Source organism: Eleutherodactylus coqui, chromosome 5 (genome assembly GCF_035609145.1).
Source record: "Eleutherodactylus coqui strain aEleCoq1 chromosome 5, aEleCoq1.hap1, whole genome shotgun sequence".
In the NCBI taxonomy this organism is placed as follows: domain Eukaryota; kingdom Metazoa; phylum Chordata; class Amphibia; order Anura; family Eleutherodactylidae; genus Eleutherodactylus; species Eleutherodactylus coqui.
This window is the reverse complement of record NC_089841.1, coordinates 249877597-249894718: the sequence shown is the minus strand read 5'-3', so window position 1 is coordinate 249894718 and position 17122 is coordinate 249877597. Positions and strand designations below refer to the sequence as shown.

General features: G+C 45.7%; 1 protein-coding gene across 1 annotated transcript; it reads left to right on the top strand.

Moving 5' to 3' along the window:
- Positions 1-454: 454 nt before the first annotated feature.
- Positions 455-10022, top strand: LOC136627088 (protein kinase C delta type-like). The gene is made up of 6 exons (XM_066602033.1): positions 455-498; positions 2163-2333; positions 4180-4271; positions 5621-5683; positions 7332-7832; positions 9920-10022. Exons 2-5 carry the CDS (start codon positions 2256-2258, stop codon positions 7633-7635), a joined length of 537 nt encoding a protein of 178 aa, XP_066458130.1. The 5' UTR covers positions 455-498; positions 2163-2255; the 3' UTR covers positions 7636-7832; positions 9920-10022.
- Positions 10023-17122: the final 7100 nt, after the last annotated feature.

Below are 17122 nucleotides of genomic sequence, written 5' to 3'. Positions count from 1 at the left end.
GGTAGCGTCTCGGGAGCGCGCACGTCGGGCTACAGCAAGCGATGGGAAAAGAGCCGGCGGCCATCTTAGGAAAATTTTTATAAGTTGCTGAAACGCTGGAACTGTAAGTAGAAACCAGCTAGAAAAGTCATTTACAGGGGGGCTTAGTAATGTATGCTTAATTACGGGGACTGGTTAATAAAATAAATTCACTGCTTCCTCGAGACAACCCCTTTAAGGGGAAAGGGAAGACACAGAAGGGACATCAGTAGTTTGTGGCACCGCAGAGGGGACGCCAGTAGTCTGTAGGGATACACTGAGGGCACAGCAGTACTTTCTGAGGCCACAGAGGAGACACCAATACTATGGAGAGATAGTGAGAGCTAGTGGTAGGATGGGGAATGTGCAGGGATGAATCTTGGCAAGAAGAAATCTTAGTGGCTGTCTGGGCCCAGACAAAGAACAAAAACGAAACCAGAAGTCATCAATCAGAGGAGATGTCACATGTGATCACTGGAGGTAACAGCACTGTAATCACTATCACAGTGTAGAATCTAGCATCTCTATGATATGATTGTATTAGAGGTATACTAGAGCTGAGCCGCTGTTATAGATATGCTGTCCCTAATTTAATTCTGAGTTCTGCTGTCGGGCCCTGTGAGTTCAATGTATGCCCCTCTTTACAAAAGTAGTAAAACATTAGGACTGAATAAATTTGGTATTGCTCTAATCGTGCTGATCCGGAGTATAATGTTCTCAAGCGATTTATGCTGCATAGTAAAGTCTGTAAAAACCCCAAACACAATGCTGACATTTCTAGGTCTCATCCCCCAAAAATACATGAATAAAAAGTTATACAGACATAATATGAACCCCAAACTCCTGCTATGCAGTAAATACAGCTATTCACTGGGCCTGCTGGCAGTGCTGGGAGGAGACAGCGCTGCCCATAATACAGAGGCCTGGGTTGGTACTGCAGGCAAAGCTCCCCCTGAATTCACTGTCTGTAGTACCAACCCAGGCAGCTACAATGTTGTCAGCGCTCTCTGCTCTTCTACTAATAGTAAAATACTGAGTAAGGAGTGCATATAGATGCATCCTCCTCTCACCATGCAGGTAGGCTGACTACCAAATGGGGGAGCAAATTACACCTGTGTTACACCTATACACTGATGAGACCACCACTCACACTGCCTCCTGATAATGAGGGGGGTGGCTGCTTGGTGTATACTCCCACACAGAGTGGATACAAAGTGCCAGACCATTCTGATATATGTAGTTCACCATGCAGACCAGCAACCTATTAATGACGCCATAATAATTTGGCGGGTTGCCCTGCACTTCCATCAGTGAACCACATTGGTACTGCCCCCCTGGGCTCCCCCTGGAGTCTTAAAGCCACGCTGCATGTGAATGATAGATAATATATGCAAGGCATTGGTTGGATGTTGGCCAAGATACATGAGCCCACTAACCACTTCACGGTTCCTTGCGTTGTAGTGGGTCCCTACACTAATATAAATGCATCACAGAAGGGGAAATATAGAGAATTAAAAACAATCACAGAAAACGGCCGTTACTTACTGACTGAGGAGAGCATATAGGTGAATCCTCTCATCACCGCAAATGGGGCTGAAATATGGATTGCACTATTGGACGGACTGACTATCACATGTATATATGGCATTAGGATGTGCCTGCACACGGCATATACAGAACATGGAATGTGAAACAGGCTCGAAAAACACTGAAGTGATGTGTTCAGGCTCTTCTGCTTTATTGTTCTGATACAAGAGGTTCTATACTTTGGCTTCTCCAACGGTCCACAATGTAAAGTCTAGAGCGCGTGCGATACTTCTAATATAGTAGAATCCTACAAGAGGCTGATGATGACAAAGCTGCATGATCATTGTCTGAGACCCTGTTAGTAAGATGGAACTACAATGCGTCTTCTCCTCACATGTTTCTTGCTCTGCACACAGCATTAATATTACTACATAACATGTAATTCCCTACTGTTACACAGATCTCCATCCAGATGCATTGTAGTGTAGATTGCTATGGAGCTGCGCTGAAGAATCCGCACTGCAAACCTGCACTGTGAATCCAACCTTCAGATTAGTTTAGGATTTTTGCTCTATTTGTCCTCTTTAAAGAGTCTTCATAAATGACTGTTTTTCTAGGTGGTGCTGGCAGAAGACAACTCTACTCGGCAGAAGTTTGCTGTGAAAGTCATCGCCAAGAGAAGCCTGCTTACCGAAGGAGAGGACCGCGTGATGGTGGAGCGGCGGGTGCTACAACTTGCATCTGGCAGCCCCTTTCTTCTACATGGACAATTTGCTTTCCAGACAAAGGTACATTTATGACTACTTCCAAATGAACAAACACCAGTATATGTACCTGATGCTGTAGTGATACAAAGTATCTGTGAGCCGTGCCACAGTAAGACATTTCCATACACCGAGATCTTGGGCTGACATTGCAATAGTCACAATGGGCCCCACTTTCCACTGAGGAGCCGTTAAATATACAATACCTTTATTAAAATGAATGCCTGCTATTCAGTTTGTAGGTGTACAATGCTATGCTTATTAATGTCCTAGTATATCTGTACAGGGATATGGGAGCCGTGAGTCTATGGATGTCGAGGTGAACAACAGTAACAAGCACAACCGAAAATACCAAAAACTGGGTGCTACACATGTGTAAGAACTCTAATCAAAGTTCTAGAGACACAAATTGAACCACTTAAAAACAAATACAAACATAGAAGCAAACCACAGGGGTACGTGCAAACATCGGGGGCCAATCTGCTGATTTTCACTGCGGACGTCACTCATTACCTTGAATGAAATCCACAATGAAGATCCATGACTTTCCTGTGACAGATGACGCATGCTGCATGACTATCCTCCACTGCAGGTTGTGTCCATTGTTAGTGAATGGGGTTTGTTAAAAGCCCTCTCATTTACATGTACTGCACATTGTTGGGGAATGTCGGTGCACATTCTGTAGCTGAAATTCCGTAACAATTTCGCAGCGTTTGAACTCACCAGCCATCGCGTTGGTTCAGAGAGCACTGCAGTGATTGGCTGACAGCAGTGCTCGCTGGCTAATCAGAGCCATCGCTTCCTGGAGGTGGGATTTAGGTATGCTGCAGCCAGGAAATGATGATCTGTCAGCGGTCAAGGAGTGCAGGAAGCCCGGCGGAGCTACGGAACTTTGCAAATTAGCGGGAGGAACCCGGACCACGGCTACTAGCTTAGTATTACTAAGACATCCCCCGAAAATAAGACCCTGTGCCTGTTTTAGGAACAAAAATTTATATAAGACAAGGTCTTATTTTCAGGGCATCATGGTATTGAATTGTTGCTGTTGCAACCAGGCTCCTAAGCTGGTGGTCTGCAGACCCCCCTCTCCACAATACAGGCTGCTCTCATTGTAATTAGTTTGTAACTGTCTCTCACATAGCATGATAAATGGCAGCTTGTGTCACTTGAAATTAAAGGGGTTGCCCAGTTACTGGACAACTCCTCTTCAATAAGACCCTCTGTATTAAAATAATAAATTGAGATATACTTACCCCTCTGCAGCCTCCGGGATCCAGCCCTGGAGCCCGCTGCATTCTCGGGGATTGCTGTGACAGATGATGTCACAGGAAACCACATGATAACTGCAGCCAATCAAAGATCAGTACAGTTTGGTTGTCATAAAATAAATTAAATTAATATCCCTCTGGTGCCAAGAATTTTGAAAATTTAATATTTCAGGTTAAAAGTAGTAAAACTTAATAAAAACTATATAAGCGTGCTAATCGCCATTATTGTACCGACCCACAGAATAACGTTGTGTCACAGTAAGATCTGCAGGATAATGGCATCAGTGCGTTTTATCATTTCACCACACTTACAAATGTAAAACTGTTCCCATACATTATATAGTAGACTAAATGATTCCATTAAAAACAGACAAGGTCCATCTAGGTCAGCCTTGTTAATCCAGAGGAAGGCAAAAAACCCCAGGAGGCAGAAACCAATTAGCCCTTTCGGGGAAAATTCCTTCCCGACTCCATAATGGCGGTCAGAATAATCCCTGGATCAACCTCTGATAGTTCCTGTCTGTATAGAATGAAGACGCTGCAATCATTTGGTAACTTGATCCTAGACATTCACATTCTTGTATCGCTCTTCTGTATTGCAGGACCTGGTGCTGCTCGGAATGGAGTACATCAACTGCGGAGACTTCGATGAACTTCTACAGCGGAAGGGGTGTCTCGACAGCCCCTGTGCACGGTAATGTAGTCGTAAGCTAATAAACATCTCCCTGTAGGTTATACATGAAGAGGACAGTACATGAGTGAAGTTACCCTTACACGGGGCAATTATCGCTGGAAGCAGCAAATTCAGGCAATAGCCGTCCCATATACTGGGTATGGAGCGAGAAATCGATCACTGGTCAGAGTCACTTAGCAGAACTAAAAACCCAGCGACTATCGGCCGTGTAAACCGGCAATCGTTCAACAATGCATGACTGCCTGTTTACTGTGAATGGAGGCGGCGGGTCAGCATGATCTTCAACCACTCAGCCTCCATTCACAGAACGACTATCACTGCTTGTAAAGCACAGGGGCGATAGTTGGGCGGCTCTTCATGAAATGGCTGTTGGGCGCTTATGTAACCTATAGTAGTCCTGTGTAAAGGAACCTTTAGATTGTTAGCCTTACTGCCCACATACAAGCTCCAATGATGGACTCCATTCATTAAGGGACTGTACATAGAATAGAGTGTTATACTCAGAAGCTGCAACTATACTCTCCATTTATAGGATGTTAGCAGGGGCGTAGCTAAAGGCTCATGGGCCCGGGTGCAAAAGTTTATCTTGGGCCACCCAACTTCACTTAACGCCTTAACGCAGAGGCGTAACTTAAAGCTCCTGGGCCCCAATGTAAAACCTGTAACAAGGCCCCCAAATATAATGCTTTATTTATAGTACTGGGTTCCCTATATGGAGAAGAGAAGCCTTATAGGCCCCTAAGGCTCCTAGGCTGAGGTGTAACCGCATTCCCTATAGTTACACCAGTGGATGTTAGTACTGAAACACTTTGTTAAAAGACTTTTATCCAATTCTAGGCTTATTACTCTCTATATGGTCTGAACCTGTAGATCATGGATCTCACATAGTAATAGCAGCATCGCTTATACATAACTCTAAGTCACACAGTGCTTGCATAGGACTGCACCTAAAGCAGGGAAATGGCTGTTCTTGTCTATCGGCACCGTTTGGCGGCCATTAATCTGCAAAAAGAAAAAAAAAAGCTCCACCACATGTAACATTATATTGCATTGCTCCAGTGGATGATATATCTTCTCGAGGCTCTATAGGGTGTCGCACAGAGAGCCCACTGATCTATAACACAAACACATATGGCGCTGCCCTGTGCAGGAGTCCTTATCCCCATGTTTGTAGTATGCAGAATAAGATAGGATTAGAGAACATGTAGCATGAAGAATGAGATGTGTGATCCCTGCAGTCTATAGTAATAACCTCACATGGTGGATCTTCTGCTCTTCTGTACTATGTGTTCTTCAGAGCTTTCTGTCAGCCTCCGGATACTAATTCTCTTCTCTCCCCTTCGTGCCAGTTTCTACGCAGCGGAACTTGTATGCGGTATCCAACACCTGCATACGAAGGGCATCGTCCACCGGTAAATATATTCTTGTCTTTTTTAGGTGTGATGGACTCAGGCCGGGTCTGTAATCCCAGATTATATTATAGTAGATGGTTTGGAATCTGATATAAAACATACTTAGATATATTAATTCTGAATGTTTGTGCGCACATTAGGTAACATCTTCATTAGAGATGAGCGAACACCAAAATGTTCGGGTGTTCGTTATTCGTAACGAACTTCCCGTGATGCTCGAGGGTTCGTTTCGAACAACGAACCCCATTGAAGTCAATGGGCGACCGGAACATTTTTGTATTTCGCCGATGCTCGCTAAGGTTTTCATGTGTGAAAATCTGGGCAATTCTGGAAAGTGATGGGAATGACACAGTGACGGATAGGGCAGGCGAGGGGCTACATGGTGGGCTGCATCTCAAGTTCACAGGTCCCACTATTAAGCCACAATAGCGGCAAGAGTGCCCCCCCCCCCCACTGTCAGCATAAAGATCGTCCTCCTCTGGCACAGCTGTAACAGCTGTAGCAGAGAAGAACGATGTTTGCCCATTGAATTCAATGGAGCGGCAATACAGCATGTTCCACTGAATGCAATGGGCTGCCGGCGATCGCAGGATGAATGGTCGGAAAGGGGTTAAATATATAACCCCTTTCCTGCAATTCATCCAGAAATGTGTTACACTAAAAATATATACCGGCGTATAAGGCGACCGGGCGTATAAGACGATTTCAAGGCTTGAAATCCCCGCCTCCAGAAACACAGCCAATCACAGCCATTCAATGACATCATTGTCATTGGCTGTGATTGGCTGAAGGCACATGTGCTTCTGGAGGCAGGGATTTAAAGTCTTTCGTGGAGAAAGCTTGTCTGCCGTGGACCAGGAGGGAGTGACAGCCTGCAGGAGCGCCGCAGATCATCTAAAAACGTAAGTAATGCTTTTTATTCTTTGCTCCACTGTATTACCGGCGTATAAGGTGACAGTTGGGGGGTCGTCTTATACGCCCTGTCGCCTTATACGCCGGTATATATTTTTAGTGTAACACATTTCTGGATGAATTGCAGGAAAGGGGTTATATATTTAACCCCTTTCCGACCATTCATCCTGCGATCGCCGGCAGCCCATTGCATTCAGTGGAGTCGGCTGTATTGCCGGTTCCATTGAATTCAATGGGCAAACATCGTTCTTCTCTGCTACAGCTGTTACAGCTGTGCCAGAGAAGAAGGATTTGTCTTCTATATGTTCTCAATGGGGTCAGCGCTGCTGCCGCTGGCCCCATTGAGCGCATATAGAATGCATCCATAGCGAGCAGCGGGAGGGGCAGATTTCAATACTCGGGTGACACCTTATCTCCCCAGCCACTCACAGCAGGGGGGTGGTATAGGGCTTAAACGTTGCAGGGGGAAGTTGTAATGCCTTCCCTGTCTTTATATTGGCCAAAAAAAAGCGCTAACGTCTCAGGGAAGAAAGTTTAATTTACCAGAACACCGCATGGTGTTCGTTACGAATAACGAACATCCCGAACACCCTAATATTCGCACGAATAGCAAGCTCGGACGAACGCGTTCGCTCATCTCTAATCTTCATATATTTATAAAGTAAATCAGCTAATGGGACAGATTCTCTCTTAGCAGTATGAATGGGAATAAACCATTGTTTCCTCTACTTCACAGAGATCTCAAGCCGGATAACATCCTGGTGACTTCAGCGGGCCATCTAAAGATCGCCGACTTCGGGTTGGCCCTCGAGGACATCTATGGAGATCGCACAGCCTCAGGATATGCTGGAACACCGGACTTCATGGCTCCTGAGATGCTGAGCGGGGAGGAGTACAATGCTGCCATCGACTGGTATGCCTTAGGTATCATTCTTAATATCATGGTTACCAGCAGGTCCAAGTATCATCGAGGACGATTTAATGCCTCCAACATCGAGGCGAAGAACATCATCAAGAAGGTGAATATATTCTCTATGTAATACATGTTATACTAGACCAGGACAGTAATAATAGTTCAAATTATAAGATTACATTTAAACCTTTCTAGCTCCTCCGGGAAGATCCTACGACACGCTTAGGGGTCCACGGTGACATCAGAGCCCAGAAGTTTTTCCGGCATATCAATTGGGACATGGTGCAAGCCCTGCACATGCGACCACCACACATCCCTGTACCAGTAAGTATAAGCAGAAATTGTATTGGTTCAGCTTTGTATGTTATAACGTCATAGTAGTACTAATGGGAGATGTCTAAGCCTCACTATGGTGCTAGACGTGGGCTGTAGCCCTAATATCACCTTTATGAGCTTCCTTGGTGTATATACTGTATATGTCTATGCCTCACTATGGTGCTAGACGTGGGCTGTAGCCCTAATATCACCTTTATGAGCTTCCTTGGTGTATATACTGTATATGTCTATGCCTCACTATGGTGCTAGACGTGGGCTGTAGCCCTAATATCACCTTTATGAGCTTCCTTGGTGTATATACTGTATATGTCTAAGCCTCACTATGGTGCTAGACATGGGCTATAGATCTAATATCACCTTTATCAGCTTCCTTGGTGTATATGCTGTATATGTCTTGAATGTTTAGATTGTAATATTTAGGAAGAACACTTGAATTTCTGTGACTATCAGTGATAACTTACAGTAACCTGATTTAGGCCACTTTCATACGGGAGATTTTTCCATCTGACTTTCGAACCGATTTTTTTGGTTAGAAAATTGAAGACAAATTAAACGTATTGATTGGACCGGGTATATTTACGGGGGACTTGTTTCTACTCGTATGAATAGTTCATGAAAAATAAAATTTTATGCACATGATAATGTGTGATGTCCCGCACATCGGACAGCGCATGGATGATGTGTCTGTGTGTCGGCTGATGTGAGTTCCGTTGAAGAATCTGAGACACAAGTTTAAATCTGTCCGTGTGCGAGTAGTCTTAGGCCCAATGTCCACGGGCGTATTTGCACTGCGGGATCAGGAGCAAGTGTTTACCTCTGGATCCCGCAGCAAATACTGCCCTTAGACATGCTAAGTAAAACACTTTTCCATGCCCACGAGTGGAAATAAACTGCGATTTTCTGCTGGCGGTTGGAAAAAAAATCGCAGCATGTCCTATTCTAGTGTGAGGCTCGCACAGATGAATTCCATTGCAGTCAATGGAAGCTGTCCATCCCGCAGCGAGTTGCCACAGATCTGCATCATTGCCGGTGCAACAGCCCTGCACTGCGCATGTGTGGCGGCGCACTAGCCGGAACATCTGCAGCGCAGAAAGAAGACAGCGGACAGGTAAGCCAGGGGTCTCTGCTGGGGAACAAGGTCTGATTCCATTACGAGATCTCACAGTTGGATTCCTCCCCGGCCGTCTGTACTTGGCCTTAGGGCTCAGTCAGACGAGCGTCTTTTTTGAGCAAAGAATGTGTTGCATGCATGTGCAAAATGCAATTGACCGTAGCTCCATGCCCATTGCTTTCAATGACGCTGCCTCTGATTGGCTGAACGCTGTGACCACTCACAGGCAGCGCTTAGCTGTCATTCAATGAATGGCTGAGCGCTGCCTGTGATTGGCTGAACGCTCAGCCAATCAGACACAGCTCTTTTAGGAGTTGGGTATTTTTAAATTCCAGGCCAGCTGAAATTGCTTCAGAGCAGTGCTGGCAGTCAGCAACAACATGTGCCAGAGCTGCATAGCAGCAGAGAGGTGGTGTATATATATATATTTTTTTTACAGCAGCTTCTATTTCAAGCCCTTCCACAAAAGTCACTGTGAGGATTGACTGCATCGCATTGCTTTCAATGGGGCCAGCGGCAGTAGCAACGGTCCCATTAAAAGCAATGGAATGGCATCATGGTCCTTTGCGACAGCTGTGACAGCTTCATCCCCACAGGGAGTCCCCTTGTCACTGAACACTGTGACAGTGCTGTCACAGTGTTCAGTGATAAGGGGACTCCCCGTGGGGAATCTTTCCACGTTGCACGGACCCACCCAGCGCACGGATGTCATCTCTTTTACATGTGTGAGTATTTTGCGCCTGTAAAAGACGGACATGTGAACAAATCATAGGGAGCCAATGGCTCTATCAGATGTGCCTTTTTGGCGCACATAGGCGCAAGCAAAAAAAACACTTGTCTGACTTTGCCCTTAGGGTGATAAATTTTTATATTGGAATTAGCTTTTTTCTTTTTGAACTGTAATCCAGTGCTGTCATGAGAAGTTATAATACCAGCTAAATCCCTATGCTTCCTCTTCTTATAGTCAAACAACATCCGGCGCGGCTCCCGACCATTTAATCTCGAGAGGATGGAGGCAGCAGAAGCTCACCACTCGGCCATATCGGCAGACCATCAGGCCTTATTCACAGGGTTTTCATTTGTCAGCACTAACTGGAAAACCCTGGACAGCACACCGGCTTTTTAAGATCATCAGAGCCAGATCTCATAAGCCCCAAGAAGACCATCAAGAGAAGAAGACCATCAAGAAAGAGCAGGAGACCATCAAGAGAAGCAGAAGAACACCGATGATGTCATCAAGAGCAGCCCAGCAATTCCATCAGACCAAGCTGGATGATTACTGCCATGTCTACATCTGGCATACAGGTGGTATACCTTTGTTTTTCTTTTAATATGTATGGCGTGAGGATGTGCCTGACCATGTCAGGCGCACCGCATGCGCAGAGTGCGTTGATATTATGGTACTATATATATAGTGTTACACTTTATATATACTCCATAAATGACTAAAAATACAATTATGTTTACCAGTGACTACTGGTGAGTGTAATTTTGTATTTCCCCCTCCTCTATGACATCTATTAGTATTGTCATCGATGACGGGGAAATAAGGAGAGGGATGGCCGGCTATTAAGGGGTGGAGGAGGCCGGACCCTTTTTTTTTTTCTTTTTATGTATGGTATTAGGATGTGCCTGACCATGTCAGACGCACCACATGCCCAATATAGGATGATATTATGATACTCTATGTATAGTGTCACAGTATGCATATACTTCATAAGATATTAATGCTGCAATTACATTTACCGCTGACTACCGGTGAGTGTAATTTCATATTTCTCCCTCTTCTATGACATTGTTTAGTTTTGTCACCGGCGACGGGGAAATAAGGTGAGAGATGGCCGGCTATTAAGGGGTGGAGGAGGCCGGACCTTTTATTGTAATTGTTTGCTTTTTTATTTGTGCCAATTATAGTAGTCGGTCATTGGTTCAGCTCTGTAGACAGAAAAACACAAATGTTCCGGATCTTTGAATGCAGTGACACCATTTTTAAATTGTTTTTATTGTACAAAAGTAATAAAATGTTACAAAACTATATAAATTGGATACAAATGTAATCCTACTGACCACAGGATGTAGTGAAGATGTCATTAATGCCAGCGTCATATAAGCCTATGTGCACCAGTGTATTGTTCCTACAGAATGAACGATGCTTTTTTTGCCCACGTCGGTGTTTTTTACTGTACTTTTTGAAGGGCATGCTCATTTGCATGAAAAATAAAATGCACCGATTGAAATGGCTAAAGAGTCTAAGGAGCTCCAGATGTGTTCTTTTTCCTGCACAATTGCGCAGTGTTTCACGCATCTCCTAGCATATTTTGTATGCATTTATGTACCCTCTACTTTACTTCTATGAGACCTTTTGCTGTGCACATGTGCAGGAGAATAGAGCATGGTGCGTTGGGTTTTTCTTCGACTAAAATCCTCAGGAAAAATGCATGCATGTGAACAAACTAATTGAAATCAATGGGTTCTATAATCTGTGTATTGCGTGTGCAAATACACCCGTATTCCACCAGCTTGACTGTATAAGGATTCCTTCACATGACCGGTAAGAAATAGACCTTAAGAAAGGGGAGGAGGCAGGGGCGTAACTATAGAGGATGCAGGGGATGCGGTTGCACCCGGGCCCAGGAGCCTTAGGGGGCCCATAAGGCGTCTCTTCTCCATATAGGGAACCCAGTACTATGAGTAAAGCATTATAGTTGGGGGCCCTGTTACAAGTTTTGCATCGGGGCCCGGGAACTTCAAGTTACGCCTCTGGGAGGAGGTATTGTGTTGTATGTTAGGAAAACATTCATCTCCACAGAGATTCAAGCTTCAAGCTGTTTGGGTAGGAATACAAAGAGAGAACAACATAAAGGACACCATTGTAGGCATTTCCTATAGGAATATATGGATGAACTCTTTGTACATCTGATGGCCAAGCGCTCAAAAAAGCCCAACATAGTGATCATGGGAGATTATAACTATCCAGACATTTGTTGGGAATCTCTCAGGTAAAAGTAATGGATCCAACAAATTATTATCCGCTCTTGCTGACAACTTTATCTCAGCTTCTCCTGCAAAAAACAAGCCCCCAAACAGCTCCGTCAATGGAAAAATAAAACTGTTTTCGGTCTTTGGATATAGCAATATGTAAAAAACATTGATAATTTTTTTGAAGTACATTTATTATGCACAGGTATTAAAATATGAAAAATGTTACCATTTGGTATCGCCATAATTGTATCAGCTTGTTGAATAAATAAGTTACATCATTTCTACTGTGAATGTGTTTATTTAAAAAAAAAGAGCAGTTTTTTTTTCTCTCCAAGAAAGACTTCATGGAATTTTTCTATTCTGCAAAAAACAAAGCCTGATAGGACTGTCAACGGAAAAATAACAAAACAGTAATGGACGGCAAAATTGAGAAACAATTGCTGTGATATAAACGCCAAAACTGGCAGTGATGGTAAGAGGTTAGGTTTAGAATTAGATAGTTTATGTTGTAATCAGCTTGATAGTGAGCTATCTCTAAGGCCTCGGTCAGAAAAGCGTGGTTTACACGCTGCTACAGCAGCATGTAAACAACGCTGCTATAGGAAACAATAGGTTGCTATGGAAGCACTCACATGGACCTGCGCTTCTAAAAAAGAACAGACAGCGAGTGCCGACTCGCCTGCCAGCTCCATGGCATGCGCTGTCCAGAGTGCTTACCATAGGCTCCTAAGAGAGCCGTGGAAGCACGCAGCCCACACCATGGATCTGTGACCAGGCTGCTTCACGAAACTAGAAGCCACCCGGGCACACTATCTTTTTTAGGATGACAGCGGTGGGTTTTACATGTTGCTCAGCAGAGTGTAAACTACACCCATCTGACCTCGGCCTTAGGAGCAGGTAATCTGCGGTAACAATTGCTGATTGATAACATAGCATGCCATGCTGGATTTTATATGAGCTAAATATGTAGTCCCTCTTAAAGGAAATATACCCATAGATAGGACATTGCCTGTTAAAATGATCTATTTAGGACATTTTGACCTTATTTTGGGAAATTACCCACTCCAGATGATCCTATATATACTCTTTGTAAAAAAAATCTAGCCCCTAGAAGAAGTTCTCAATTTGCTGCAAAACTCGGCATGTAGTTACATCTCAGGCAGATATACAAATGACTGGCATTTAGGCCCTAAAAGTGGTTCCACCCATGACCTATACAAAGGCTGTCAGAGGCTCCTTGTGTGTTATGACCTCTTCTTCTACTTGTGTTGACCACTAGACGTCTCTACAATGCAACAAAGAGATTTGGCCCAGTTAACAGAGTTTGAGAAGGGAGGTTTATTATTGGAATGTGAGAAGCTGGATGATCGTATCGACGAATTGCCGGCACCTGGGCTGTTCTAAACAGACTGTTAGGAGGTGTTGGGACCAGTGCATGTGTGAGGGCACACAAGGTGACCGGGCTCAGGACACCCCCTACAGACCACCAGTAGAGAGGAGTATCTGACCAGACTGTTAGGAGGTGTTGGGGACCAGTGGGTGTGTGAGGGCGCACAAGGTGACCGGGCTCAGGACACCCCCTACAGACCACCAATAGAGAGGAGCATCTGACCAGACTGTTAGGAGGTGTTGGGACCAGTGGATGTGTGAGGGCGCACAAGATGAAAGGGTTGTCTAATCATCTGACAAACATAAAGAGCTCTAATTGTTTCATTGTCCACCATCTAGAGACAGGTGACGCCACCGTTGTAGTATCCTGTATCTGTCAGAACCATTTCCAGGCACTTAGCTGAGGGACATTTGGTCTCACAGTGCCCATTACTTCTAAAGCCTTTGACAGTCACCCACCATCACCTCTGCTTGCAGTGGTTTTGTGAATGACAATACTGGACACTACAGAGTGGAACCGGGTTGTCTTCATTCACGAATCCAGGTTTAGTTTGGGCACTAATGACATCCGTGTTTCTGTGTGTAAACCTAGGGGTGAGCGCCGCAGTCCTGCCTTTGCTGTGGAGCGTCAGAATTAGCACTAATAGAACATGTATGGGATCATCTGGGACACGAACTTCAATAGTCTGTGACTTGGCACAATCCAGAGGTTCAGTTACAGCAAATCTGGAGCGATATGCTGCAGGATACCATACAGAAGTGTTTGCCTCCTAGAAGACATTTATCCCCTGTTGTGTACATTCTATAAGCTGAATGTGCATAACCACCGGAACTAAAAAACGACAGGAACAAATACAACCTTAGTAGAGATGATCGAGCACCGAAATGCTCGGGTGCTCGTTACTCGAGTCGAACTTTTCGCGATGCTCGAGGGTTCGTTTCGAGTAACGAACCCCATTGAAGTCAATGGGCGACTCGAGCATTTTTGTATATCGCCGATGCTCGCTAAGGTTTTCATTTGTGAAAATCTGGGAAATTCAAGAAAGTGATGGGAACGACACAGAAACAGATAGGGCAGGCGAGGGGCTACATGTTGGGCTGCATCTCAAGTTCCCAGGACCCACTATTAAGCCACAATAGCGGCAATAGTGCCCCCCCCCCCCCCAACAATTTTTACTTCTGAAAAACCCTCATTAGCAAGGCATACCTTAGCTAAGCACCACACTACCTCCAACAAAGCACAATCGCTGCCTGCATGACACTCCGCTGCCACTTCTCTTGGGTTATATGCTGCTCAAACCCCCCCCCCCCCCGCTCGACCCAGTGTCCACAGCGCACACCAAAGTGTCCCTGCGCAGCATTCAGCTGCCCTCATGCCACACGCTGGCCTCACAGCCACACCACCCTCATGTCTATTTATAAGTGCGTCTGCCATGAGGAGAAGGTTGGCAGGGCCAGGCAGCGACCCTCTTTAAAAGGGGCGGGGCGATAGCCCACAATGCTGTACAGAAGCAATGAGAACTCCAATCCTGTGCCACCTCCGTCAGGAGCTGCAAACGTGGGCATAGCAATGGGGAACCCATGTGCCACACACTATTCATTCTATCAAGGTGACGCATAGCTCAATCCACACTGCAAGGGGAAAGTCGTCAGCGCTCTGCCCCCTACCCAAGTCAGTCAGTGCCTTTGTGCCAGACAGGTCAAACACCGCGATGGGAACTAAGTTTGCACCAACAGCATAGGTGGGTCCTAGGAAACCCAAGACATGAACAAAAAATTGATCTGAGCGGCCAAACATGGCAGACTTGCACCACGCCCACGACATAGGCCTCGGCCCACAGCTTCAGCAATCCTAGGCTGGAAGCGGACTTTCACTGCACCCAGGACATAGGCCTCTGCACAAACCCTCAGCAATCGCGGGTCTACAGCGGACTCCAATGCTAGCGTAGCTGTGCACGTCTCATTAGCGCTGTATTGCTCCTGCAGTTTGTCCCAATGCAGTGCCCCGGATAGTAGAGCTAACGTCAGATTAAATACAGGTGGGCTTCGGCCCACACTGCATGCCCCAGTCAGACTGGGGTTCTTTATAGGTTGACACAGGCAGGTACAACTCCGTGTGGACCGACAGCATGGGTGGCTCCCTGGAACCCACCGGCGTTACATAAATAAATCCCATTGCATTGCCCAGCACAGCTGAGGTAATGTCAGATTAAACGCAGGTGGGCTTCGGGCCACACTGCATGCCCCAGTCTGACCAGGGTTTTTAATACATAGACACAGGCAGGTACAAATCCCTAATGTGAAGTCCGTGTCGACCCAAAGCATGGTTGGCTCCCTGGAACCCACCGGCGGTACATAAACAAATCCCATTGCAGTGCCCTGGACAGCAGAGCTAACATCAGATTAAATACAGGTGGGCTTCGGCCCACACTGCATGCCCCAGTCAGACTGGGGTTCTTTATAAGTAGACACAGGCAGGTACAACTCCGTGTGGACCGACAGCATGGGTGGCTCCCTGGAACCCACCGGCGTTACATAAATAAATCCCATTGCATTGCCCAGCACAGCTGAGGTAATGTCAGATTAAACGCAGGTGGGCTTCGGGCCACACTGCATGCCCCAGTCTGACCAGGGTTTTTAATACATAGACATAGGCAGGTACAAATCCCTAATGTGAAGTCTGTGTCGACCCAAACCATGGTTGGCTCCCTGGAACCCACCGGCGGTACATGAACAAATCCCATTGCAGTGCCCTGGACAGCAGAGCTAACGTCAGATTAAATACAGGTGGGCTTCGGCCCACACTGCATGCCCCAGTCAGACTGGGGTTCTTTATAAGTAGACACAGGCAGGTACAACTCCGTGTGGACTGACAGCATGGGTGGCTCCCTTGTTGTGTCGGTAAAGGTGAAATTCTTGGACTGCCACCAGACAAACCAATGCAAAGGTATTTGCCAAGAATGTTTTCATTGTTGGAGGAGGAGGGGGATGTTTTTGAGGCACTACGTGTCCTCTCCACGTGTCCGTGGTTATATGCACCTTAACAGTAACCGCGTTGGTGGGAAATGGCCTCGCCGCCATCATGTCTTTGGGAAGCCTCCGTTTCCACACCCCAGTGACAATTCCGAAGCAGCAGTATAGGCAGAGCCCAGAAATAGTAACATTTCAGCGGTAGCATTAGGGACAGGCCCCAGTAACATATCACTAGCAGCAATATAGGGGGAGCACAGTATTAGTTCCATTTCAGTAGTAGTAGCAGTCTGGACAGGCCCCAGTAACATATCACTAGCAGCAGTATAGGGGGAGCACAGTATTAGTTCCATTTCAGTAGTAGCAGTCAAGACAGGCACCAGTAACAATTCCAAAGCAGCAGTATAGGGGGAGCACAGTATTAGTTCCATTTCAGTAGTAGTAGCAGTCAAGATAGGCCCCAGTAACAATTCCGAAGCAGAAGTATAGGGGGAGCACAGTAATAGTTCCATTTCAGTCGTAGTAGCAGTCAAGACAGGCCCCAGTAACATATCACTAGCAGCAGTATAGGGGGAGCACAGTATTAGTTCCATTTCAGTAGTAGTAGCAGTCAAGACAGGCCCCAGTAACAATTCCGAAGCAGCACTATAGGGGGGGGCATAGTATTACTTCCATTTCAGTAGTCGTAGCAGTCAAGACAGGCCCCAGTAACAATTCCGAAGCAGCAGTATAGGGGGAGCACAGTATTAGTTCCATTTCAGTAGTAGTAGTAGTCAAGACAGGCCACAGTAACATTCCCGTTGCAGCAGTTTAGGGAGATAACAGT

Excerpts from the sequence above, each read along its gene's own strand:
- LOC136627088 (XM_066602033.1), top strand. The coding sequence starts at position 2,256 with ATGGTGGAGCGGCGGGTGCTACAACTTGCATCTGGCAGCCCCTTTCTT. Across the intron at positions 4,272-5,620 it reads CTCGACAGCCCCTGTGCACG|TTTCTACGCAGCGGAACTTG; the intron begins GTAATGTAGTCG and ends CCTTCGTGCCAG. Across the intron at positions 5,684-7,331 it reads ACGAAGGGCATCGTCCACCG|AGATCTCAAGCCGGATAACA; the intron begins GTAAATATATTC and ends TCTACTTCACAG.